At 40.1% G+C, this 24,932-nt stretch overlaps 1 protein-coding gene across 3 annotated transcripts; it reads left to right on the forward strand.

The window, feature by feature from the left end:
- The first annotated feature begins 128 nt into the window (after nt 1-128).
- Nucleotides 129-23,899, forward strand: c24h20orf27 (chromosome 24 C20orf27 homolog). Of its 3 annotated transcripts, none has more exons than XM_034290661.1 (6): nt 129-151; nt 8,641-8,746; nt 15,732-15,883; nt 17,419-17,557; nt 19,141-19,266; nt 20,765-23,899. In XM_034290661.1, the coding sequence occupies exons 2-6, from the start codon at nt 8,728-8,730 to the stop codon at nt 20,863-20,865; spliced, it is 537 nt and encodes a 178-aa protein (XP_034146552.1). In that variant the 5' UTR covers nt 129-151; nt 8,641-8,727; the 3' UTR covers nt 20,866-23,899. The 3 variants fall into 3 exon arrangements, with proteins under 3 accessions (XP_034146552.1, XP_010903880.1, XP_019899141.1); XM_010905578.4 differs by lacking the exon at nt 129-151 and adding an exon at nt 5,182-5,363; XM_020043582.3 differs by lacking the exons at nt 129-151; nt 8,641-8,746 and adding an exon at nt 5,186-5,363.
- The last annotated feature ends 1,033 nt before the right edge of the window (nt 23,900-24,932 follow it).

Consider the following 24,932-nt stretch of genomic DNA (forward strand, 5'->3'; position numbering starts at 1 on the left):
CCTACTTGCTCCGTTCGGATTCAACAATCGATCAAATCTTTTCAACCCAATAAAAAGTCTTGCATCCGGGTATTGACACTTTTTTTTCTTCAACCCACCGAGTGAAAGAGAAACATGCTAAGCAATTTCATAGTGCGCCACAAGTTTTCTTGTAAGTAAAAAAATAATTTATGCTATGCTATAAACTGTGGCTATATTTGCAAATGTTTATAAGCACCTGGAACTTTGTTACCACGAGTCAACGAAAAAAAGGTCCTTTACCAACTTTATCAATAAAAGAAACCCGTTTCTTCGACGTTACAACATTAAAGGAACGGTTTCTAGATCGACACATGCCTAACATTTCTGAACATTTTTCATATTTGTCAAATTTATTTTACCTTTCAAGCCTTCTCAATAATGGCGCCTCTCCTAGGCACCTCGCGGTGGGTTTTATCGGAGATTTTGTGAGCGCACACCCTCAAGTAACATGAGAGCAAATAATTGCTACTTAACTTTTTAGTATGGGAAACTTTAAACAGTTAATCACAGAAATTCTTATTTAGGCCTACCGTTTGCCGCATTCCCGTGAATATCTACTTGGGCCGTTCGTGTGCAAACTTTGCAACCCGATAGTGCTACATCCGGATATTTTTTGCGCTAGACACTCTCTCTCTCCCCCCCCCCCCATCCCCTTTCCTTAAGGCCGTTTATCGGACAGTCATTTCTGCAGTTTGAAATTAATTTCAATCAGGCACTTTATTAGTATGGCTATTTATAAATAAACAAAACGCTTTATCCAGTTCGATCGACAGTTGCAAAGCAGATCACTAGTTTCGGGGGGAATGTAATTTATCAACTACACACCTTAAGAAGGATCTAATGTTGAAGTGGGTGTACAGTGGGGAGAACAAGTATTTGATACACTGCCGATTTTGTATGTAGAAGTCTGTAATTTTTATCATAGGTACTCTTCAACTGTGAGTGAAGGAATCTAAAACAAAAATCCAGAAAATCACATTGTATGATTTTTAAGTAAATAATTTGCATTTTATTGCATGACATAAGTATTTGATACATCAGAAAAGCAGAACTTAATATTTGGTACAGAAACCTTTGTTTGCAATTACAGAGATCATACGTTTCCTGTAGTCCTTGACCAGGTTTGCACACACTGCAGCAGGGATTTTGGCCCACTCCTCCATACAGACCTTCTCCAGATCCTTCAGGTTTCGGGGCTGTCGCTGGGCAATACAGACTTTCAGCTCCCTCCAAAGATTTTCTATTGGGTTCAGGTCTGGAGACTGGCTAGGCCACTCCAGGACCACTCCTTAGTTGCCTTGGCTGTGTGTTTCGGGTTGTTGTCATGCTGGAAGACCCAACCACGACCCATCTTCAATGTTCTTACTGAGGGAAGGAGGTTGTTGGCCAGGATCTCGAGATACATGGCCCCATCCATCCTCCCCTCAATACGGTGCAGTCGTCCTGTCCCCTTTGCAGAAAAGCCTCCCCAAAGAATGATGTTTCCACCTCCATGCTTCACGGTTGGGATGGTGTTCTTGGGGTTGTACTCATCCTTCTTCCTCCAAACACGGCGACTGGAGTTTAGACCAAAAAGCTCTATTTTTGTCTCATCAGACCACATGACCTTCTCCCATTCTTCCTCTAGATCATCCAGATGGTCATTGGCAAACTTCTGACGGACCTGGACATGCGCTGGCTTGAGTAGGGGGACCTTGCGTGGATTTTAATCCATCACAGCGTAGTGTGTTACTAATGGTTTTCTTTGAGACTGTGGTCCCAGCTCTCTTTAGGTCATTGACCAGGTCCTGCCGTGTACTTCTGGGCTGATCCCTCACCTTCCTCATGATCATTGATGCCCCACGAGGTGAGATCTTGCATGGAGCCCCAGACCGAGGGAGACTGACCGTCATCTTGAACTTCTTCCATTTTCTAATAATTGCACCAACAGTTGTTGCCTTCTCACCAAGCTGCTTGCCTTCTCAACAAGCTGCTTGCCTATTGTCCTGTAGCCCATCCCAGCCTTGTGCAGGTCTACAATTGTATCTCTGATGTCCTTACACAGCTCTCTGGTCTTGGCTATTTTGGAGAGGTTGGAGTCTGTTTGATTGAGTGTGTGGACAGGTGTCTTTTATATAGGTAACGAGTTCAAACAGGTGCAGTTAATACAGGTAATGAGTGGAGAACAGGAGGGCTTCTTAAAGAAAAACTATCAGGTCTGTGAGAGATGGAATTCTTACTGATTGGTAGGTGATTAAATACTTACGTCATGCAATAAAATGCAAATGTATTATTAAAAAAATCATACAATGTGATTTTCTGGATTTTTGTTTTAGATTCCGTTTTGTTTTAGATTTTCTAGATTCAACTCACAGTTGAAGTGTACCTATGATAAAAATTACAGACCTCTACATACTTTGTAAGTAGGAAAACCTGCAAAATCGGCAGTGTATGAAATACTTGTTCTCCTCACTGTATGTGATTTTATCCTGGGCTGGATGTGAATCAAAACATTGTTTTGTCTTTCATTGAAAAGTATTGTTATCTTTGTTTTAAAAGTGTCCAGTGCACGTTAGGCTTTGTGTATTAGCCTAGGGCCCCTACTGCAAAGGTCAAAGTAATAAGTGTTGAAGGAAAACATTTCTTAGGGGTAAACCATGCGACCAAAGGTAAGGATTGGCATAATGATCATTTTCTCTTGGCAGCGTGGATCTCATTATGTACGGTACATAATGTCATTAAAAGATTCAAAGAATCCGGAAAAATATCTGTATGCAAGGGGCAAGGCCGAAAAGCAATATTGGATTGCCATGATATTCGGGCCTTCAGGCAGCATTGCATTAAAAACAGAGAACATTCTGTAGTGGACATCACTGCATGAGCTCAGGAACATTTCCGAAAACCATTGTCTTTGAACAGAGTATGTTGTAGCATCCGCAAATGCAAGTTGATTCTCTAACATGCAAAGAAGAAACCAGATATAAACAAGATCCAAAAACGCTGCTGCCTTCTCTGGGCCCGAGCTCATAAGATGGCAAAGTGAAAAACTGTCATGTGGTCTGATTAATCAAAATTTGAAATAATTTTTGAGAATCATAGACGCCGCGTCCTCCGGACTAAAGAGGAGAGAGAACATCTGGCTTGTTATCAGCACACAGTTTAAAAGCCAGCATCTGTTATGGCATAGGGTGCATTAGTACACATGGCATGGGTGTCTTGCACATCTGTGAAGGCACCATTAATGCTGAAAAATGTATATTGTTTTTGGAGCGACATATGCCGGCCTTCCAGACAACATCTCTTTCAGGGAAGGCCTAGATTATTTCAGCAAGACAATGCCAAACCACATTCTGAATGTATTACAACAGCATGTCTCCGTGGGAAAGGAGTCCAAGTGCTAAACTGGTCCTCCTGCCGTCCAGACCTGTCACCCATAAAAAAAACATTTATTGCATTATGAAACAAAAAATATGACAAAGGAAACCCCGAACTGTTAAGCAGCTGAAATCCTATATCAAACAAGAATGGGAAAACATTTCACTTTCAAAGTTACAGCAATTGGTCTCCTCAGTTCCCAAACATTTACAGAGTATTGCTAAAAGAAGAGGTGATGCATCACAGTGGTAAACATGCCCCTGTCCCAGCTTTTTTGAAACGTGTTGCTGGCATCACATTCAAAATGAGCATGTATTTTTCCCCCAAAAAAAATCTATGTTTCAACATTTGATATGCTGTGTTTGTATTATTTTTGATTAAATGTAGGGATAAATTATTTGCAAATCATTGCAATCTGTTTTTGTTAGCATTTTATGCTAATTTTTTGTCATTTTGAAAACATTGTCATGCGATGTGATAAAGTTAGACCCCTAAACTGATTTTCAATATGTAATTAGGAAGGCCTTAGGCTAAGTAATGAACTTGATCAAAGAAAATAATCGTAATACTTTTTTATAGCAATCCTGTTTTTGTGGTGATCATATTTGAGAATATTTTAGTAAAATATAGCAACATTATAAGAAAAAACATGTTTAAATATAACAAATGTTCAAGATATTGCCACATATCCAGGATTAAAAAATTTTTATCAGTGGGGAGCATATCTAATTCATATACCATTTGCTGTGTTTATGGGGAAACAAAAATGGCGGGGGGCACAGATTCTATCTCGGTGGGGCAATGCCTAGCTTTGTGAAATGTGCAATATCACAGGTGAATTGGTTTTGTTAACTCACATAAATACTGCTATCAAGATTGAATTCCTTTCAGTGGTATAGATTACATTGATAGAATGATTTTGACACCTAAATATGGAATTCATCTTAATTGGGGGTAACATAACCCCCAGGGGGCATATTACCCTTTAGGGACATTTTGCCCTGATAGTTGGGTAAAACGCCCCCTTTACATAGTTTGACATTTGATTAAGTTGCAATAAAATGTTCTGCCCAATTATTTATTTCTAAATGTATTTACAACATGATTGTATTTACAAAAGTATAGACAACATGTTTAGATAAAAATCTGACATTATATTGCTTTTTTTGGTCAGATAATACAGATTTCCCTTAAGGGGGGCGTTTCCCAAGTTTATTTATATAGCACAATTCATACATCGAAGCAATTCAATGTGCTTTACAAAGAAAAATATATGAAAGTACAATAACATAAAAAACTAATACTCAAATGAAAACATCAAAACAAATGAATACATCATAATAAGAAAAAATACAATAAGAAAACATATAAAGATTAAAAAGGGGACAACACAAGTTAGGCTACCCTATGCAGCTGCTTTTTTGTCTAACTTAAGCAGACTTTTTATGCAATACACCTTTACAAATCGCTAATCTTTAGGTGAAGGATGTCGGGAGCGATGGGTTATCATGCTTGCTAAGGACTAAATTCTGACTAAATTCTGGACTAAATTCTGATAGCGCGAACTGAGACGTGCGTGCCCGGCTTGCAACCTGCGACTTCTGTGAATCTGATTGGCCAAGAAACGCAGAGCCTGCAACCGCTTGCAACAGCACTATCTGAGTGGAAAGATGTATTGTGAGCCAAGTGACATATCGTGGGGTATGTTTCTTGACCTCTGATTTTAGCAATTTCTTTGACAGATGCATCATCTTCACATTTTGCGATCTCCTAAATTGGACAAACCATGTGACCAATGCGGAAGTTAGCAGTAGAAATAGAGAGAAAGGGGTGTGGAAATCCGTGTGGTGTTCACCCGATCGTTCTGTGGAAACATTTGTAAATAATTTGAGGTCAGGTACTCTTCTGCCCGTTGGCGACTTAGCAACGACGAGTACACTGCCCTGGTTAAAGGGTGTGTATTTAGCATCAGTTGCAGAATTTGTAAGGTGAGTTCTGGAGCAAAATACGATTATAACGTTATTTGCATGCTGTTTGCGTAAAGGATGCCAATTGACAGTAGAGACGCAACTATACTGGGCCATTGTGAGTGCAAAGACTAAAGCAGCAAGTGGTTGAGACAAAAGGCGCAAACTCGTTTGAAGACGTACTCGCTTATAAAAACAATATCAAAATAAAATGCTGATCTCACAGAAATGCAAGATTTTTACGTTGCACTTGGCTAAAGTGACATTAATTAAAGTAACAATTCAAAAAGATTTCGTTAACAGCAGATTAAACTTAACTAAACTGAAGTGAGAGAGCCTTTTTGGAATCATAGTCCCTTGTAACTAGCATGAGCGAGTGGTTGCATCGTACGTTAGGAAGCCGGAGCTGTCCTTTTGTTTCGGTTGGCATGTAGGCCTACTTTGTCACTATATATATCCTACACTGCACAATATGACATAGCAACTTTTGGATCTCATGATATTGTTTACAGTAAAATACTGTATTTCACCCAATGCTGTAAATGACTGTATTAGAAGGCGTTCATTATTTTGACTGTCATATCGTAGTTTTACGTTTTTATTCCTCAAATCCTTTTCATAAGCCTAGCACATGGGCTACAAAGTAGGTAAGTGGTGAAAAACACAGTAATTACATTCCATGTTATAGGCTAACTAAATGTATATTGTTAATACGTGTATACATGATTGCATCTTAGCTGTTGACCTTATTCTGATGAACGTATACTTGGTTTTCTTTCAGAGGGTTATATATTCTTGTCCCAGGAGTTGCCTTATAACTTTCTAATTGTGACAGGCAGTCACTGACCTGATTTAATACCTTAGATGAGTAGAACTACTGTCCCTCATATCTCACAGACTTACCAGACAAGGCTATCTATAGCATGATTCGCACTATTTGTATGTGGACCCATGGAAGTGTAGCTGTTGCAGGTGCTGTAGGTAATGGGATCCCAATAAACTTAACTGAAGGGCTGACCTCTGCAGCACCATTTTGGCCTTGATTGTTACATTTCCTGCAGCAGGATTAGCACAGATTTTGTGGGTAGAGAAGATCTTGCAATTCAAATTAATTAAGATGTATCAGTGTCTGTATTGTATAAAGGCTGATTATTATTGTCATTCACAAAAAGAAAACAAATACATTCTCACCATGTATGTTAAATTACTCAAATACCATGATACTCCCAAATGTTATTTGAGAACTCACACCTCCAGTATGCGAATGGATCACAGGGTGTATATAGACCACCATTGAAAACCACTCGTCTATAGCATACAGTGTTCAATATAGGTCACTCACACAATCCACCATTTAATGTGTTTTAGCAGATTTTTGAGGGGTGCATTAGATTAGATTCAACTTTGTCATTGAACAGTACAAGTACAGTACAACGAAATGCAGTTAGCGTCTAACGGAAGTGCAAATGGAAGAGGGCAGAAAATGTACACATTAAGTATAATGTATGTTACAAGTGGAATGTATAGATGTGCCATGAAGGTGCATGTGCAACTGAAATGTAGGGATAGCATTGTGCGTATGGATAAGCACAAGTTATCGAAGCCTGCTCGTCCAGTTGCGGACAGGCCCAAGGGACAGACAACTTTTTTATGCTATTGACTGATCTGAACCAAGGGTAATTTCAATAAAGAGGCCTAGAAACAGTTTTAAATAGAAATCCTAATCATTCATGATTTCATGGAAGCTAGCTAAGATCTCACGTACAGATAAAAAGTAATACTGCTTTGTGTAATTGTCTCTGTCAGAATTGCACATGTACGTGCCGTCTAATCAGAGGCACTGCTCTGATACAAAGTTTTTGATAATAAATGAGAGCATTTTTCTCTTTTATAGGGTTGTTGTAAGTACAGTTTCAATTACATCAGACATTAAATTAAATATAGGTTTTACCTTTTGTGAAAATTGACACCCAATCACAGTGCTCCCTTTTACCAGCCTAACCCCGGCCTGGTATTTTAAGTCTTCTTCAGTGGTGTTGGAAGTGTATTTCATGTTGGCCCTCTGGGTTAAGAAACTGTGATTTGAGAAGTAAAAATATATGGTGTAACAACCAACTAGTCCTTGGCATCTAAGTCTTATCAGCTCAGTGTTTTGTAGTTACAGTCAGTGCAACTTGTTATTTTTCTTAGTATATCAGCAGTGTCCTGTGACTCTTACTTGATGTCTATGAAATTACTACGATTTAATTCATGATTTTCCAAGCCATCTTTACTACCAAATTTCACTTGGGGGAATACCCTAAAAAGCCTGGCTCATTCTTGTGTATGACAATTGAAGTTCCTGTTGTTATGCCCTCCAACCTAACTTTTACCACCTTACAGTGAGTCTACATTGCTGTACACAATTGAGCTTTGGAGTATTTATAAACCTTGTAAGATTTCTCCCTTTATTTCTGTTATTATTTAGGTAATAACTGATACTTTTACCCTGTGACAGAAAAGTTTGTTTTTCACTGCATTTTCTGACAATCTTAAGCTCCTCAGTTACAACATAATTCTCTTTTGAATGTTAGACTCTTATCCGGGATCCTTTTTTGTTCTTTGGTGATGGAGCCTGGCATCAACAGCTGGGGGCTGTTGCTTAAACTGCAGAGATGGTAATCTGGAGTTAGGATTTATTGAAGATGACAAATACCAGCTTTTTAATAGCATTTATTTCCTGATTTCATTATGGTTACATCACTTTTCCTTTAATCCTTTAGCTCCTTCTTTCTTGCCCTCCTTTCTTTTAGAGAAGGTAGTGTATGGCCTCTCTGTTTGGTTTAAACGTTGTGTTGGCAGTGGTGCTGTATAGGGGGGAAAAGTTTGGACAATTCCTATGGCCCATGACTGACAGGGGCCCCAAAAAAAAGGTAACACCTGCGCAGAAGGGGGCCCAATTAGATTTTTTTTATCATGGGGCCCAAAAATCCTGGCAGCGCCCCTGCGAGTTGGTATGGAGAAATGTAAAGCTCATGTTGTCAATAACAAATATGGAAAGCTACATATTGCTACCGGCTGATCTCTTGCTGTAGTAAACCACCATGGCTATTGATATGTTGTTTACTAACACTGTTGTGAAACAAGCTTGCATTCTGGGGTTTTGACAAATATTATATATTTTTTTCGGCATACATCTTTCATTTTGTCCAGAAATAGATGCATCACCCAGGGATTCTTGCATTAATCCTTTGTGTCATTGAATCATGTTACTCACTCTCTCTCCCTTTCCTCTCTTTTCCCTCTCTATGTCTGTCAGGGATGTTATAAGGCTGAGCCATAGAGATGACCAGTCAGTGACGGGTGGTTCTGTGTGTGTGTGTGTCTGTATTGGACTGACCCAGACATGGCTACTGCTAGAAAGAGTAAGTGCCGTCTTTGTCTTGTTAACCTAGAGAGTTGTGTTTGTCCTTAATATTGTGTGAAGTGTGTTACAAATCAAACATTTATCACCTATTCATTGCTTTCTTTGTTTCTGATGTATTTTTCTTCTGATTTCTTATTTTCTTCATTCTTCTTGCTATTTATGCTTTTTCCTTTACAATGCAGTGCTTTTGACCAGAGGCTTTGGCTCACTTTACAACTCACACTGCTGTCCAGATTGCTAGATAAAGAGCCTCCAAAATTAGACTTTTCACTGATCGAGCAGAAGACAGTCCTTTGGAAGTTGTTCAACTAAATCAGATTTAATGTAATACGTTGTTTTAATGCTGAAACCAGGGATATACAGTTACTTCTGGAAATATTTTGACACTGACACAACTGTCATAATTTTGGCTCTCTATGCCATCACAATGGATTTGAAATGAAACAACCAATTTAATTCAAGGGGTGAACAAAATTATCATAAGAAACTTTTAGGAATTGCAACCATTTTCATAGACAGTTCCCTTATTTCAGGGGCTCAAATGTAATTGGACAAATTAACACAATCAAAAATAAAATGTTAATTTTTAATACTTGGTCGAGAATCCTTTGCAGGCAATGACTTCTTGATGTCTGGAACACATGGACATAAGCAAATCCTGGGTTTCCTCCTTTGTAATGCTTTGCCAGGCCTTTGTTCAGGGGGCTTTCTGCCTTAAGTTGTCTTCAGCAAGTGAAATGCATGCTCGATCAGGTTGATATCAGGTGATTGACCTCGGCCATTGCAGAATTTTCCACTTTTTTGCCTTGTTTTGTGTCATTGGCCAGTGCTTTACTTTACAGAAGGACAATCAACTTCACAGAATTTGGCTTAATCTGAGCAGACAATATGTCCCCATACACTTCAGAATTAATCTAGCTGCTTCTGTCTTCTGTCACATCAACAATAAACACTAGTGACCCAGTGCCATTGGAAGCCATGCATGCCCATGCCATCACAATGCCTCCACCATGTTTTACAGATGATGTGGTATGGTCACGAGCCGTTCCAAGCCTTCTCCATATATTTGTCTTCCCATCATTATGGTACAAGTTCATCTTAGTTTCATCTGTCCAAAGAATGTTGTTCCAGAACTGGGCTGGCTTTTTTAGTTGTTTTTTTGGCAAAGCCTAATCTGGCCTTTCCATTCTTGAGGCATAAGAATGGTTTGGACCTTGTGGTGAACCCTCTGTATTTGCTCTCGTGAAGTCTTCTCTTTATGGTAGACTTGGATAATGTTATGCCTACCTCCTGAAGAGTGTTGTTTACTTGGCTGGATGTTGTGAAGGGTTTTTTCTTTACATCCAGCTCTGTTGTCTTCCGTGGACATCCAGGCCTTTTGGTGTTGCAGAGCTCTTTTTTTCACAGAATGTACCAAAGTGTTGATTTGGCCACTCCTAATGTTCCTGCTATCTCTCTGATGGATTTTTTTTTTTGCAGCCTAAGGATTGCCTGTTTCACTTGCATTGAGAGATCCTTTGACTGCATGTTGTGGGTTCAGAGCAACTGCTTCCAAATGTGAATGCCATACTTGGAATCAACTTCAGATCAAAGTTGATTCCTGCTTAAGTAATGAAGAAATAACGAAGGAATAGCCCTTATCTGTCCATGAAACTGCTTTTGTGTTAATTGTCCAATGACTCCCTTGAAAAAGAGGGGGCTACATATTAAAGAGCTGTAATTACTTCCTCCAATTTGGATGTGAATACCCCCAAATTAAAGCTGAGAAACTGCACTTTAAGCCCATATTATATAACTGTAACTTAAATATATTTTGGTACACAGCCAAAATAAGAACCTGTGTCAGTGTCCAATTATTTCCGGACCTAACTGTAGTCTTGTTTTCACAGGTTTAGTTTGTGGCTAGAGACAGAAGGTATTGACTTGATGACGGTAGAGGCTTTCTCCTCTGTACCTCTTACTCACTGCAATATACAAATACTTAGTAAGCATGTGCAATTTGAAGAAGAGATTAGCAAGAAATATACTAGAAACTCTGTATCAACAGAACATGAGATTTAGACCTGGGACCATGGCAGTGTTTATGTATGTAATGTCTTTGTTTGCAATGCACACACACAATGCTTTAACAACTTTTTTAAACTACAAGCATCCTATTACAGTCATTGGAAGCATGTATTTTAGGGGTATTTTATTTGAGTAAAATCTCACTTCTACAGTGTTGACTTCATTGAAGTATCTTAAGTGTATTTGTGTGTGTGTTTGGGCACCTCTGTGTGCGTGACTCACAGTTTACACAAGTAAGATACTTTGTAAGACTTCTGACTGAGAGAAGGTGTAGATTCACTTTCTATTTGTTTTCATTTGAGTGTGTTTTTCATGGGTCTGGGTTGTACCTAGTTGAAAGTGGGAAGACAGTGTTTACTTTGGTCCTTGGGGGAGAAGAAAAAGAACAAGGAGGTAACTGAACTTGGAGACAGCCTGGAGTCAGTTACCATGGTTATGAGGACATTTGTGATAAGATGGCTGTTTGTTCAAAGTGTTGTGCAGCCGGCTGCACTGGTTCTTCTCCCTGCTAGAGAGAACCATATAGACCGGGAGAACAATATACAGGTAGACACATGAGAGGGAAGAGGCAGCCCGAGGCACATGAAACAGAAAACATAGATAACCGCCACCCATACATTAATCAAGTCTATTAGATGCATGAAAACAGATTGATTAACACCGGGACATATATTCTGTTTGGGCAAAGCGGGAGAGAGTGCTGACTCTCAGCTAGACATAGCAGGCTGCCCCAGTGGTTTGTGGATTGTATTTTAGTGTATGTATAAGGTTTCGGGAGTAGGGTTGAATAATTACAGTGTGCATTTCCACCCGTAATGTGTGAATTTGTTTAACTGTATAAACATTTGTGCCCATGCAGGTTTCTGCAAGCAGGTTTGAACAGCTAGATGTTGGTAGTTGCAGGACAACCTTTGAGAATCATTAGTTTAGTCTCCAGGCGATGAGCTACAGATATTACAGGTCTTTTACGGTGAGGGAAAACATTATTTGATCCCCTGCTGATTTTGTATATTTGCCCACTGACAAAGAAAGTATCAGTCTATTATTTAATGGTAGGTTTATTTGAACAGTGAGAGACAGAATAACAACAAAAAACATGTAAAAAAAAAAGTATTAATTGTTTTGCATTTTTATGAGTCAAATTAAGTATTTGACCCCTCTGCAATACATGACTTAGTACTTGATAGCAAAACCCTTGTTGGCAATCACAGAGGTCAGATGTTTCTTGTAGTTGGCCACCAGGTTTGCACACATCTCTGGAGGGATTTTGTCCCACCCCTCTTTGCAGATCTTCTCAAATCATTAAGGTTTCGATGCTGACGTTTGGCAACTCGAACCTTCAGCTCCCTCCACAGATTTACTATGGGATTAAGGTCTTGAGACTGGCTAGGCCGCTCCTGGACCTTAATGTGCTTCTTCTTGAGCCACTCCTTTGTTGCCTTGGCAACAAATGATCATTGCAACTCCATGAGGTGAGATCTTGCATGGAGCCCCAGACCGAGGGAGATTAACAGTTCTTTTGTGTTTCTACCATTTGCAAATAATCGCACCAACTATTGTCACCTTCTCACCAAGCGTTTTGGCGATGGTCTTGTAGCCAATTCCAACCTTGTATAGGTCTACAATCTTGTCCCTGACATCCTTGGACAGCTCTTTGGTCTTGCCCATGTTGGACAGTTTGGAATCTGATTGATTGCTTCTGTGAAGTGTCTCCCTTTAAGAGTGTGCTCCTAATCTCAGCTCGTTACCTGTATAAATGAGACCTGGGAGCCAGAGATCTTTCTGATTGAGAGGGGATTAAATTCTTATTTCACTTATTGCAAATGAAACTCAAAATGCATATTTGACATGTGTTTTTCTGGATTTTGTTGTTGTTTTTCTGTCTCTCAACTACCATTTAAATTATAGACTGATAATTTATTTGTCAGTGGGCAAATGTACAAAATCAGCTTGGGACCAAATTAATTAATTTCCTTGCTGTATATATAATATGTTGAATGTCTAGACTATGTTCTGTATATCATGTAACCCAATAATGGGTTAATTGAAGTGTAGCCTGTTATTTCTTGATGAAAAATGTGCTCCTACAACAGTTTGGATTCTTGCCTAAATGTAATATACAAGTTTGAGCTCCTCTGCCTAATACCCCTTGGGGCTTAATACAATCTCAAACAAATAAATGTTTTCTGCTGGCCTAACAGACATCATAATCAGACTTTTGCAATTGAATTGACTTCTGCTGATTAAAAATTGCGATATGTTGCCAAGTATGCCAACATAAACCATAGGCAAATTAACTATTTTAGTTCATCAGAGCAGAAAGCTATGATTCCTCCATGAGAGTAAAAACAAAACAGCGTTAGCTGACATGCCCTTATTTTAGTTTGTTCTTTTATACCAACGTCTTTTCTCAAATATTTACAGATCAGATTCCTGAAGCTTAAGGGATATTTCATCAATTTAAGTCACTAACAATCTGTACAGATATAGCTGTGACATATTTGTATTGGTGTAGAAAGCAATGTTTTAGACGCATACAGTTCAATTAAGTAATGTAAAATCCATCCAGCTATTTAGTCATGAACTGATCTTGTAAAATATTTATATACAATAACCTGATTGCAAAAGTGTGCACATCCTCTTATAACTGGGGATGTGGCTGTGTTCAGAATTAACCAATCCCATTAAAAATCATGTTAAATAGAAGTCATTTCACACCTGCCATCATTTAAAGTGACTGATTAATCACAAAGTTCAGCTGATTTTCCTGACATTTTCTTAGTTGCATCTCAGAACAAAAGCCATGGTCTGCAGAGAGCTTCCAAAGCATCAGAGGGATCTCATTGTTTAAAGATATCAGTCAGGAGAAGGGTACAAAGGTTTCCAGAGCATTAGATATACCATAGAACGCAGTGAAGACAGTCATCATCAAGTGGAGAAAATATGGCACAACAGAGACATTACCAAGAACTGGATGTCCCTCCAAAATTTATGAAAAGAATAAAACTGGTCAGGGAGGCTTCCCAGAAGCCTACAGCAACATTAAAGGAACTGCAGGAATTTCTGGCAAGTACTGGCTGTGTGCTACATGTGACAACAATCTCCTGTATTCTGCATATGAATGGCTATGGGGTGGGGTGGCAAGACTGAAGCCTTTTCTTACAGAGAAAAACATCCAAGGCCGGTTGAAGTTTGCAAAAACAAACATCAAGTCCACCAAAAGCATGTGGGAAAATGTGTTATGGTCTGATGAAACCAAGGTTGAACTTTTTGGCCATAATTTGGCGGAAAAACAACACTGCACACCACCCAAAGAACACTGTACCCACAATGAAGCATGGTGGTGGCAGCATAATACTTTGGGGCCGTTTTTCTTCAGCTGGATCCGGGGCCTTAGTCAGGGTGGAGGGAATTATGAACAGTTCCAAATACCAGGCAATTTTGGCACAAAACCTTCAGGCGTCTGTTAGGAAGCTGAAGAAGAAGTTCTCCTTTCAGCACGACAACAACCCAAAGCACACATCCAAATCCACCAAAGGATGGCTTCACCAGAAGAAGATTAACGTTTTGGAATGGCCCAGCCAGAGCCCAGACCTGAATCCAATTGAACATCTGTGGGGTGAAATTCAACACTACTGTTGTTTGCTCCTTGGGGTTTAAGGCCGGGTGTCTCTGTAAAGCACTTTGTGACAACTGCTGTTGTAAAAAGGGCTTTATAAATACATTTGATTGATTGATATGAAGAGGGTTGTGCACATGAGGTGTCCTCGCAATCTGACAGATTTCTAGCGCTTTTGCAAAGAAGAGTGAGCAAATATTGCCACGTCAAAATGTGCCGTGCTAATAGTCTCCTACCCAAGAAGACTGAGTGCTGTAAAAAATCTAAAGGTGCTTCAAAAAAGTATTCGTTTAAGGGTGTGCACACTTATGCAACCAGGTTATTGTGAGATTATTATTATTATTATTATTATTATTATTATATATTTATTATTTTTCCTCAAAGATTTCAATTTGTTTTTCAATTGAATTGTTCACGTTATAGGTCACATTAAAGGTGGAAAAAGTTCTGACATGATTTATCTTTGTCTCATTCTTTTACATCACAAGAACCTGGCATTTTAACAGGGGTGTGTAGAATCCACTGTATGTGTATATGTATGGAGTGGTGCAACCACCAACAACTTGGTATAGACCTGTGCTTACTTGCACTAACTACTCCACCTTACTAATTATTCATTACTATTATTGCCACATGCTCTTGCATTATTTAACCAGTGTGTCAGGTGACGAATACTCAAATGTTTGGCTCTAGATACCTATAGATTAATACATTGTTTACAAAATGAGATCTAATATTCTTTTAATTGGAGCATTGGTTTTTGGAAGTTGCGGTAATTTTAAGCGCATTTTAAGTTGTACATTTTTTTATTTTTAAGCCACTGAGTAACACTGGTCTAGATTTCACTGTTGTGTAAACTGTAGTCTAATCATTTAGACTGTTCTCTCTCCAAACACTGCATCAAAGCTTTTTTCTGTAAATTGGGAGCTGATGGACAATGAAATCCTATAGTTATCTTAACTACATTATGAGAGATGGGAAAGGCCCAATGCTAATATTTTTGTTTTATTGCCCCATATCAGGTCATCAATCTTTTCCCTCAAATTATTTTTTCTTTCATGATTGCAAAAATATTTGGCTATTATTGGCTTATAAGAGGCACTGAAAGACGCTTTGTTCTGTACGCTTTTGGAAGAAATAGAACTATTGATACAAACCATTTCACTGGAATAATAAACTAGTTCCTATGGGAAACTTGTATGAAAAGGTCCTTCCCCAGAGGGATTGGGGGGGGGGGAGGGGGAGAGAGAGTCTGTGTGTATGTGGACTAAAGTAGACTACATTTCTTTTTCCTCAGCCTCTGTGACCAAGGCTGGAGGTGTCCGCTTCTCAGAAGAGCCTGCCGCTACTGCCTCCTCTGGCACCCCGTCCCATGTCCACTTTGATGAGAAGCTCCATGACTCAGTCGTCATGGTGATCCCTCAACCTGATGGGAACTTCATGGTGAAGGTGGGCTTGGGTTTTGAATTAGCACATTTTAAAGTCTGCTGTGACAATGACTGGGTAAAATGGCAAACCCATTGGATTGAAATCTCTCGTGATCCTGCAGTCTTCCTCGACTCGGACAGTAGAGTTGGTTCACCCTGTATGGGAAAGATATTTTTTGCACATCTCCTTTATCTGTTCTGAATGTTCAATATAATTGTGTCCCTCTCCTCTATACACTAATTTACTCTACTAATGCTCTTTTCCCTCTTTCTGTCCAACTGAAACAACCAAGTTATGGCCTCTTCCTCAGACTGTTTACACCTCCTCTCCTGCCTGGAGTAGTCAGCCCCACAATGGGTCCCATTTTACAGTGTGCCTTTCAGTACATTGATTATCTCTGCCTCTGGGCTTGGTGGGACGGCCTCTTAGTCCGCCAGTGGTTGGAGGGAGAACAGATGGTTTGGATGATGGGGGAGGGGGGTACATTTGCTGAAGGTGGCAGGTGTTTCTTTCTTGTTGCCATGTTTGTGTTTTGGGTTGAACCTGTTCCCAGACCTGTCATGAACCTGTTCCCAGACCTGTCATGAACCTGTTCCCAGACCTGTCATGAACCTGTTCCCAGACCTGTCATGAACCTGTTCCCAGACTTGTTATGAACGTGTTCCCAGACCTGTCTGTGCTGTAAATTGTCAACTTGGCCGTACACTACAAGCAGCTCTGGAACCAGGCTAAAGAAATGACGGCCGTGGATGAGAGAACCTCAGCCGGTGTCTGGAGCACTGCTTCATTAGGCGCGGGCGTGCTCTGTGACTGCTGCGGCTCTGGTTGCTCTTTTGTTTTCATCTGACCCGGTGTGGGAGGCCGGGCCCTCCGGACAGGGGTAACAGTGTTGCGTGTCTGAAGTTCCGAGCTGCCCCCTCAGACCTGTTGGGTTGCCATGGAAACGGGCGGCAGGCAGGCCCAGGCACCCGTGGCAATGGGGGCACGTGCAGAGCAGATGTGGAGGGATGCAGTGCGTGGGATGGTTGGAGCGGGGCGGTACGCCGCATAGCTGTATAATCAAAGCACCGTGTTAGCTTGTGTCCCTGTTTGTGTTCTGAACTTCTCCTCCGCTTCAGTGTTTTTGTTTGTTGTACGACAAGGCCGTAGGGTCGTGTGAGGATCGGGCTGTTTGTTTGAAGTTTCGACTCGCGCTGGAAGGGCTGACGCTTCTCTGTTGGCTCGTCTTCCTCTCTCCTGACCTCTTTCTCTCTCACTTTGCTATTTTCTCCTTCCTTATCTCATCTCTCGCTAGGCTCTTTTTTTCCTATCGTTTATGAACGTTCTGAAATGAAAGCATGTTAGTCTCACAATTAGCATCCCCAGTGGGGCTTCAGTGGCACCAACAGTCCATTAGCAGCACAGTCATGGTTAAAATCTAGACTGTGTGGACACTCTCTAGGAAGTGTTGATTACTTTTCATGCTGTTAAGTCTCACTTTAGCTCCTAGAAATGGTTCCTGTGCACTTGTTCATTTTAGCTGAATAAATCCAGTGTGTTTTTCTGTCTCTCTTCAGGTTGGTTTCTTGAAGACCCAGCACAAGTATGAAATAGTGTTCACCCTCCCTGAGGTTCCATCACTGGGAACGGATGTGTGTCCAGCTCCTGTACCCAACCCACACATCCGGATCACTGACATCAGTCGAGTAGCGGAGGGTATGTCAGAGTGCTGGCCCGGTTACTGTGCCGTTCCCACTCTTCAGCATAACCGCATCCACCAACCCAAGATATTTCACCCTAGCCCAGAGGTCACCAACATTTATGATTTGACAAACAAAAACAGACATGTAATAGTATTGGGAGGGAATTATTAGAGGCAATTTCAAGTGCAGTTCGCAGGCACTAGATGATGGTGGTTGGATCATAATGCCAAAAGATCTAGCATTAAGGGTCACAGACAGTGGACCGAATCCACCAGCTGTCTTGGTGTTGTTGCTGGGAGGATCTAGTATTATGACGCTAGTATATTTCTGGTTTGTAATATATTAATGTGTGAAATTTAATATACTGTTTTTATAAAAAAGAGAGTGCTATTGTTTTTAATGACGGTTGAAGACACCAGCCATGATTCCAGCCCTTACCTTGGCTGTTGAAACGTCAACAAACTCAGCCATTAGGACTTCTAACCTTCTACAAATACCTTCTAACAAATATTTCATGATGCATTTAGCTGGTATGCGCTCTATTTTAGAACAAAATTAAAAACGCTAAATGTGTTTAAAGTGAAGTCATAACATGCAGTCATCCACATCAAAACCGTTGTCATATTCACCACAGATACCTCAATATATCAGAAAATGGCAGCAGCAAGTCAAATCTTTTTTTCCTTTTTTTTTTTTTTTCTTCTTCTGAAAAAACATCTATAAATACACAGGAAGCCATATGGGTGTGGTGGCAGAGCTGCATGCGGCTCAAGAGCCAAGGGTTGCCGACCCCTGGCCTAGTCCACGCCTCAGTTTCAGCTGTCAGCCCTTCCCCCGGATACAGGCTTGGCCCTGCATAACCATACCCAATCCCAACCCTTTTGAAATCTCTAGATTTTCATGTTAGTCATTATTAAAAAGTAGCAGTAGGCTAAATTACATGAAGTGGATTTAATGTTTGGGTTGGATGTTAATGTTTCATTATTGGGATGTAGTGTTAACTGCGGTTTCCTGTCTGCATTACTAACCTTGTATCAACATGGCTGCCTAATCATATCTAGCGTTCAAACTGGCTCATTCAACTCCTCGCCTTCCTCTGTAAAAAAAACAAAGAAATGATAAAATGTTATAGGTACTACATTTCTGCAATCAAAATGCGATATCTGTAAGTTGCTCTGGAATAGCCCGTCAGCTAAATGACAAACATTTGAGATCTACAAGCCGCTACAGGAAATGTTGAAATCTTTAACTGTTTAACGTCTGCCAGGCAGTTTGTGTATTTCATAATGAGTTTTATTATTGCTAATCCCTCACTTAGTGCTAGCGCGAGTTCGATGCGTCACACCATTTCACCATGTGCTCAGATACCACGACCTTATACTTTTGCCCTGTGAACATTCTATGACCTCTTGGACTGTGTGTTATTTGTAGTGTTTAGCAGCTGTGTGAATATGGCCCAAATCATGAATTTTCCACTCTGCTTGACATTTTGCTCCATGTGCCCACCCTGTGTAGAAAGAACTCTTTCCCTCTATCCCTCTTTCATTTTTGTCCGTAATTGTCTGTCCCCCCTCTCCTGCTCTTTATCTCCTCCAGGGGGTCTGAGAGTGACATGTGAGTACATGGCCCACCAGGAAGGGGTATTGTGCGAGGAGGTGGTGCTGGTCAGTGAGACCCAAGAGGACGTCTGCGTTGGGGTGAAGGTTCATGCCCGTGTCATGGGTAAGAGGAGGGTGCAATTGACCCTAGATGCTGTTCTTCATTGGTTTTTTAGAATTTGGTTTAAGTTTAGGATGGTTAGGTTTAGGATTGGGAAGGGAGACCTGATCCTAAGTCAGTACCTGAGGGAAACATCCCGCATCTGGTAAGGCCACAGTTCCAACGAAACCAGCTGGGGTGTTCCAGGTCGTCTTTATTGCTGGGGGTTCAGATCCCACCAATGGAGGAGTGTTTTATTGACCAAAATGATATATCACTACTTTCACATGGCAATATGTCAAGACCTCGGATGATTAAGTCAGGATGATCTCGGATGATCAAGTCAGTGGGGCTTGCCTAGATGTACGTTGTGAAATCTGATCCTCTGCAATGCTGCGATGTAGGTGACCTGTATGTTCTAATGTTTACCGTCAGCACTTATGAGAAACTGTACCAAATCCATTGCCTCACATTTTGAAGTGAAGTCGGCGCCTGCATCTGGTCTCTTCTGATTAGAATGGCTGTCAGCACTTGTGTTGGTTTGTCATGCTGTGTGTGCTGTTAGGGCTAGTTGCTGTTTCCCAGCCATGTTATGTGATTTTGCCAGGCCTAGCACACTTGATTTACTGTCTCAACAAATCATCAAGCCTCTGGCTAGGTAAATCACGTGAGCAAGTTCAGGGCTACTTCTAAAATGTAAACATCTGCTGTCCCCGGGGAGAGTTTTATAGCCGTTCAGGCTATAAAGTACAGGCTGTTCCCTCATCATTTACTGTGTATACAACAGAACGGTGAACCAACCGACTCCTCTAATAGAACCTAGTTTTACTCTAGCCAACGATTGTTGGCATGGTAGTATTGTTGGAGTAACAGTCTAGACCAGTGGTATTCAAATCTGGCATGAACGCCCACTCCATTTTTCCATTGTAGCCCCCAAATCAGGGACTTAGTATTCTGTTATACCTCATTGTTATTTGAACCTATCCAGTGTCCCAAGTCTAAATAAGTCTGATTTAATGGGATTGCAATGAACAAATTGAGTAGAATTGGTGTTGAGGGCCAGATTTGAATACTACTGGTCTAGACCATTTGGAAAGTGATACTGCTCCTTAATGATTGTGTCTTGTACAGTTTAGTGTGGTGCTGTGTGCTGCTGCCACCTTCTGGTGATTGTGCTGGTTTTCCATTTTTGAGCCCTGGTTAAAGTTAGTCTACTCCTTAAGAATTACATTGTGATTTAAACCTCGGATGAAGTGGTGACCCAAACCTGAACGTCTGTGGGCAAGCAGGAGGATGCTGGTCATGTGTGGCTTGTGTGAGAGAAACGGTTGCTGGAGAGTTGATCAACACACAGCTTAATCCTTAAGGCTTTCTGGTCTCCCATGCTCTACTTGACTCAGCTAAGAACACACTAGTAGAGTGTACTAGTTAGTACTGGTCTTGTGTTCTGGACAAAACCATGTCTACGTGCATTAAATGAATGTTTGTTTCTTCATCTCATTTTCTAATTTCTGTCTTTCAGACCGTCACCATGGTACCCCCATGCTGTTGGAGGGAGTGCGTTGTGTGGGAGCGGAGTTGGAGTATGACTCTGAACAGAGTGACTGGCAAGGATTTGACTAGAGCAGGCAATGTTACACATGCACGCACATACATACATACATACATACATGCATACATACAAAAAAGACAATGCCACACTTATGATATATTCAAGCTCACCATCAATTCAACACTAAATGTTCCCTGACCATGTAAATTGTTTTGGTCCTAAAACAGAGGGGAATATTTTCTCTGGAGATGTATAATTTCAGCCTGTAGTTGTTAAAGCCTAAACTGGTCCTGTTTGTTTAGTGTACTATGTCGCCCATTTCATATGAAATGTTATGACATACAATATGTATATGGTGTGCAAAATAATGTTCTGTTGAGCACCCTTCTAGTTTAATTTGTTAAGCCTTCTAAAATGCATCTGAATGCGGTAGAATGTTTTTAATAACAGTTCTTAGTATTTAAACCATGTTGTCCATCTGGCCATACCTTTCTGCTGTCTGTCCGGTATTGAATGTGTTCTGAGTAAACCTAAGGGGGGCAGCAAAGCTCATTTATTCAAACCAGATTGTAGCCTATTTCACTTAGCAATGCTTCAACTGTACCAACAGGGGGTGACAAAGACCTCTAAAGGTTTTCCACCCTTCTGAATTCAAAGGTCTGCAAAATGAAGTGATCAAAAAGGAGTTATTTTAAGTAAAATCTTTATATTACTTAAAAGAATGTGTATGAATCAATCGCAAGTGCCTATGTTGCTGTACAGCTTTTACCATCAAATACTGCCTTTTGTCCTGTACTGTTCATCTGCCACTCGTTCATCTGCCCTGCAGAAGTTTAAAGCATTTTAGAATCTGCACTCAAGAGTGTGGGCTTTTTTAGAATTTAAATGTAAATTTGAAAAGTATATTCAATGTATTTTGCAAGGATTAAATATTACCTCAATGGGTAGTACCTTTGGTAGTAAATTGACATTAAAAAAATATTTGTAATCTTCTGTTAAGCAAACTTTTTTTTTTTGTTAGCCACCATGAACATGTTAACTAGTGGCTCTTCCCCTTTCGCTCCAAACCTCAAACTACCCTCATTAAGCCTTGCCCTAGACTAAAATTAAGCATAGTCCTAGACTAAAGGCATAAAGCTCTCTCCTTTTGAGATGATTATTTTTGCTTGAGCACAAGGTTTAATTAGTGTCTGTGAAACCGGCCCTCCGTATACTGTCAGTAGTTAGTCACTGTAATCTAACGAGCCTACCCACTGAATAGGAATTTCCGGTGTCCAACAGTAACAATCTTGGTTTTTCACATAGTTGGGTTGTTCCACCAATTCTGTGCCTTGCGAATGGTGTTATGCCACTCTGCACGTGTCATCATTATTTCAGTGACATTTTACTTGCTATTCCAGAAACCAACCAAAAGGAGCTATTTCCTGATTACTTAAATTTGAGATTCAAACATCGGCATGTCTTTACCTTGGACGTGATGTGTAACAAACAGTATGGAAGCTTTCATTTATGTTCTATTTTTGAAATGTTTTACCACTTTTTACGTGCCAAATAAAGTAAAAGGAAGAAGTTAACTAAGAAGACAAATCTTATGCCAATGGGGAGTGAATGTACTAGCACAGCGAATACATGAAAAGAGAGAAGAGAAGGCGGTCTTCTTACATTAAGTGTTCCCCATTGTGGGATAGAATACCATTTGTTAGTTCCTATTGTCATCTTGTCATACCTAGCTAGATGCTTAATAAACCGTTCACAGCATTTTATATATTTTCTGTTTTGAGAAATAAATATGCGTTGAGAAATCCTATTCTGACAAACTGATGATCTCAGAATAAAGGTGCTATTTTAGGTACAAAACCTTCCCTAGTTTGTGTTTTCAATATTCAAGATGACCTCAATCTGCTTTAGAATGTAAGCGGGAGAAAAGTTTATGACTGGTTGTTTTGACCACTCAAAAAGCAGCAATTCAAATGGCCAATAGCTAGCTTGGAAAACTTTGTAATGTCTGTAATGTCCCTTTAATGTCTAAATAACTTTGGGTACATACATATAAAAGAACTGTTTAGCTGAGCAACTGTTATTTACTGCTTTTTTGCATCTAATGTACTTTCAAAAAGTGACTGATATTACTGTATTCTGTTGCTGGTGGATCAGCCAACCTCAGTGGGGCGTTAATGAGTTAATAGAGTTGCAGAAACCGTATCTATTTAACCTATCCAATAATATCAGGAAGGATCAGTCAATTTTAAAGTACATTAGCTGTATGATATCAATAAATATCATTGTTGTTCAGAAACCGCTGGTTGGCTTGAATCCTTTTATTCAAATTAATTACATTACACCCATATGCCAATTTTATTTTCAGACAGTTATTATATTTTAAATAGCTATTTATTATAAAAGCAAAACATAGAACTGCCATGTTTAAAAATGCTGGCATTTTTTAAGAGTAATTGTTTTCTATGTTAAGGAGTACTATTTAATATAACATCCTTTACATATTCAATATTGGTGCACACTTAAAATATCAAAGGAACTTTTTTGGTGGAGCAATCTTGCTTTATGAACAGACATGCAATTTTTTATCATGTCAGACAATCTCTGTGTTAAATGCGTTTGGCCTTAATGGAGAATAAGCTTTCTATCTTTTCTGTTTTATATGTCTGCGTACAATAGTCTCTAATGTCGAACATATTAACCCTTTTTTTTCTGGTGTAGGCTCAGGTCAGTTCCATTTAAGTTCCAGTCATTTTTGGAGTACACACAAATTCTGCAATTGGGATATAGAATTTGATTAACTTTCTGAATTAATCCTGGGTTGGAAATGAGATGACAGTGAAATAGAGTTGGGGTGCAAGGCATGCTACCTGGTCCTGTGAACAGGCTTATAAGCAGAAAGGTTGGGTGCGCTGTTTGGGAATCATTCATTTTGCACTCCGGTTGACTGATCCATTGTGATAGCCAGTGTCTGCTCTTACTCTGCTGAGGGTTTGCAGTTGTAGGCTGGGACTGACGTCTGTGAATGCATGTTCCCTTTAGGTGTCTGTCACTGTGATCAATCTTGTAATGCCTCGAAACAATAAAGTTTGTACTTGTTTAACTGTGCCTATTTGTTTCACCATTGCATAAGTGTTTTTAATGCTAGATAGCTGTCAATACAGTACTCAGTTTTTTGGATTTAATGGAACTACCAGATAAAACTCTGTTCTGAGGTTTAAAGTGTTTCATATGTGCCATGGTCTATAATGTATTTGGATTGGAACTATGGGCTCTGTCAAAAATGTATTTGGACCCATTACACTTGGTTTTTCTAGTCTCATTTGTCGCACTCTTTTTTTTCTCCATCTCCCCCTAAACCAGCCTGTCAATCGTTTTCATGTCGCTGGCTCACTTCTAATTACACTACAACCTGTCCTGCTGCTGATCACAGATTAAAAGGCTACAAATGCTGAAAGGGCATGTTGGTGTGCGTTCGTGCATGCGTGAGCACTCTTTGTTCCCAATAAAAGCTTGAGCCGTACTTCATGGCCGCTCTCATGTCCTGGTTCCAACTCGACCGTGACAACCTAAGGTCCAAGACTTGTTTCCAACTTGTTTAGAACGGTCCGCCTACATTGGTTGACCTTCCATTTTTAAATGCATAGTGTTTTAATGCGGAACTTCGCAATCAAAGGGATTTCAATGGTACTACCCTTGACACTGACACACACACACACACACAATGTTCCATTCAGTCAGTCCCTTTAGTGGATTGTTTTTGTCTCCATGTCTCTACTCACATTCCAGTTCTCGTTCCGGTTGCTTCTTCCAATCCATCCATTCTTTTGTACCGCCATGCAGTCAGTGTGACTGGAAGCCATCATGGAACTTCTTGCACGTTGTGGAAAACAAAGAGCAACACTTGCAAATGCTTTTTCCTGATTGTCCACCATGGATTGAAGTTGGCAATTCTGGAAACTTCATCAGAATGTTCTTAGTCTAATTCAATGCTTAAATCACTGCCTGGGAGTATGGCATTTAAACTGTAGCATAACTGTAGCTGTTACATGGTGCTGGAACTCTGTCCTGTTGCTGTTAGGGCATAATTGAGCAACACCAACTTTAGGGTTTCCCCTGACACTTACCTGCTGTCTGCCAA

Source organism: Esox lucius, chromosome 24 (assembly GCF_011004845.1).
Source record: "Esox lucius isolate fEsoLuc1 chromosome 24, fEsoLuc1.pri, whole genome shotgun sequence".
Taxonomy (NCBI): domain Eukaryota; kingdom Metazoa; phylum Chordata; class Actinopteri; order Esociformes; family Esocidae; genus Esox; species Esox lucius.

What these genes read in the sequence shown, in the direction of transcription:
- c24h20orf27 (XM_034290661.1), top strand. An exon ending in ATGGGAACTTCATGGTGAAG is followed by an intron (nt 15,884 to 17,418) that starts GTGGGCTTGGGT and finishes GTCTCTCTTCAG; the next exon opens with GTTGGTTTCTTGAAGACCCA. An exon ending in GGTTCATGCCCGTGTCATGG is followed by an intron (nt 19,267 to 20,764) that starts GTAAGAGGAGGG and finishes TCTGTCTTTCAG; the next exon opens with ACCGTCACCATGGTACCCCC.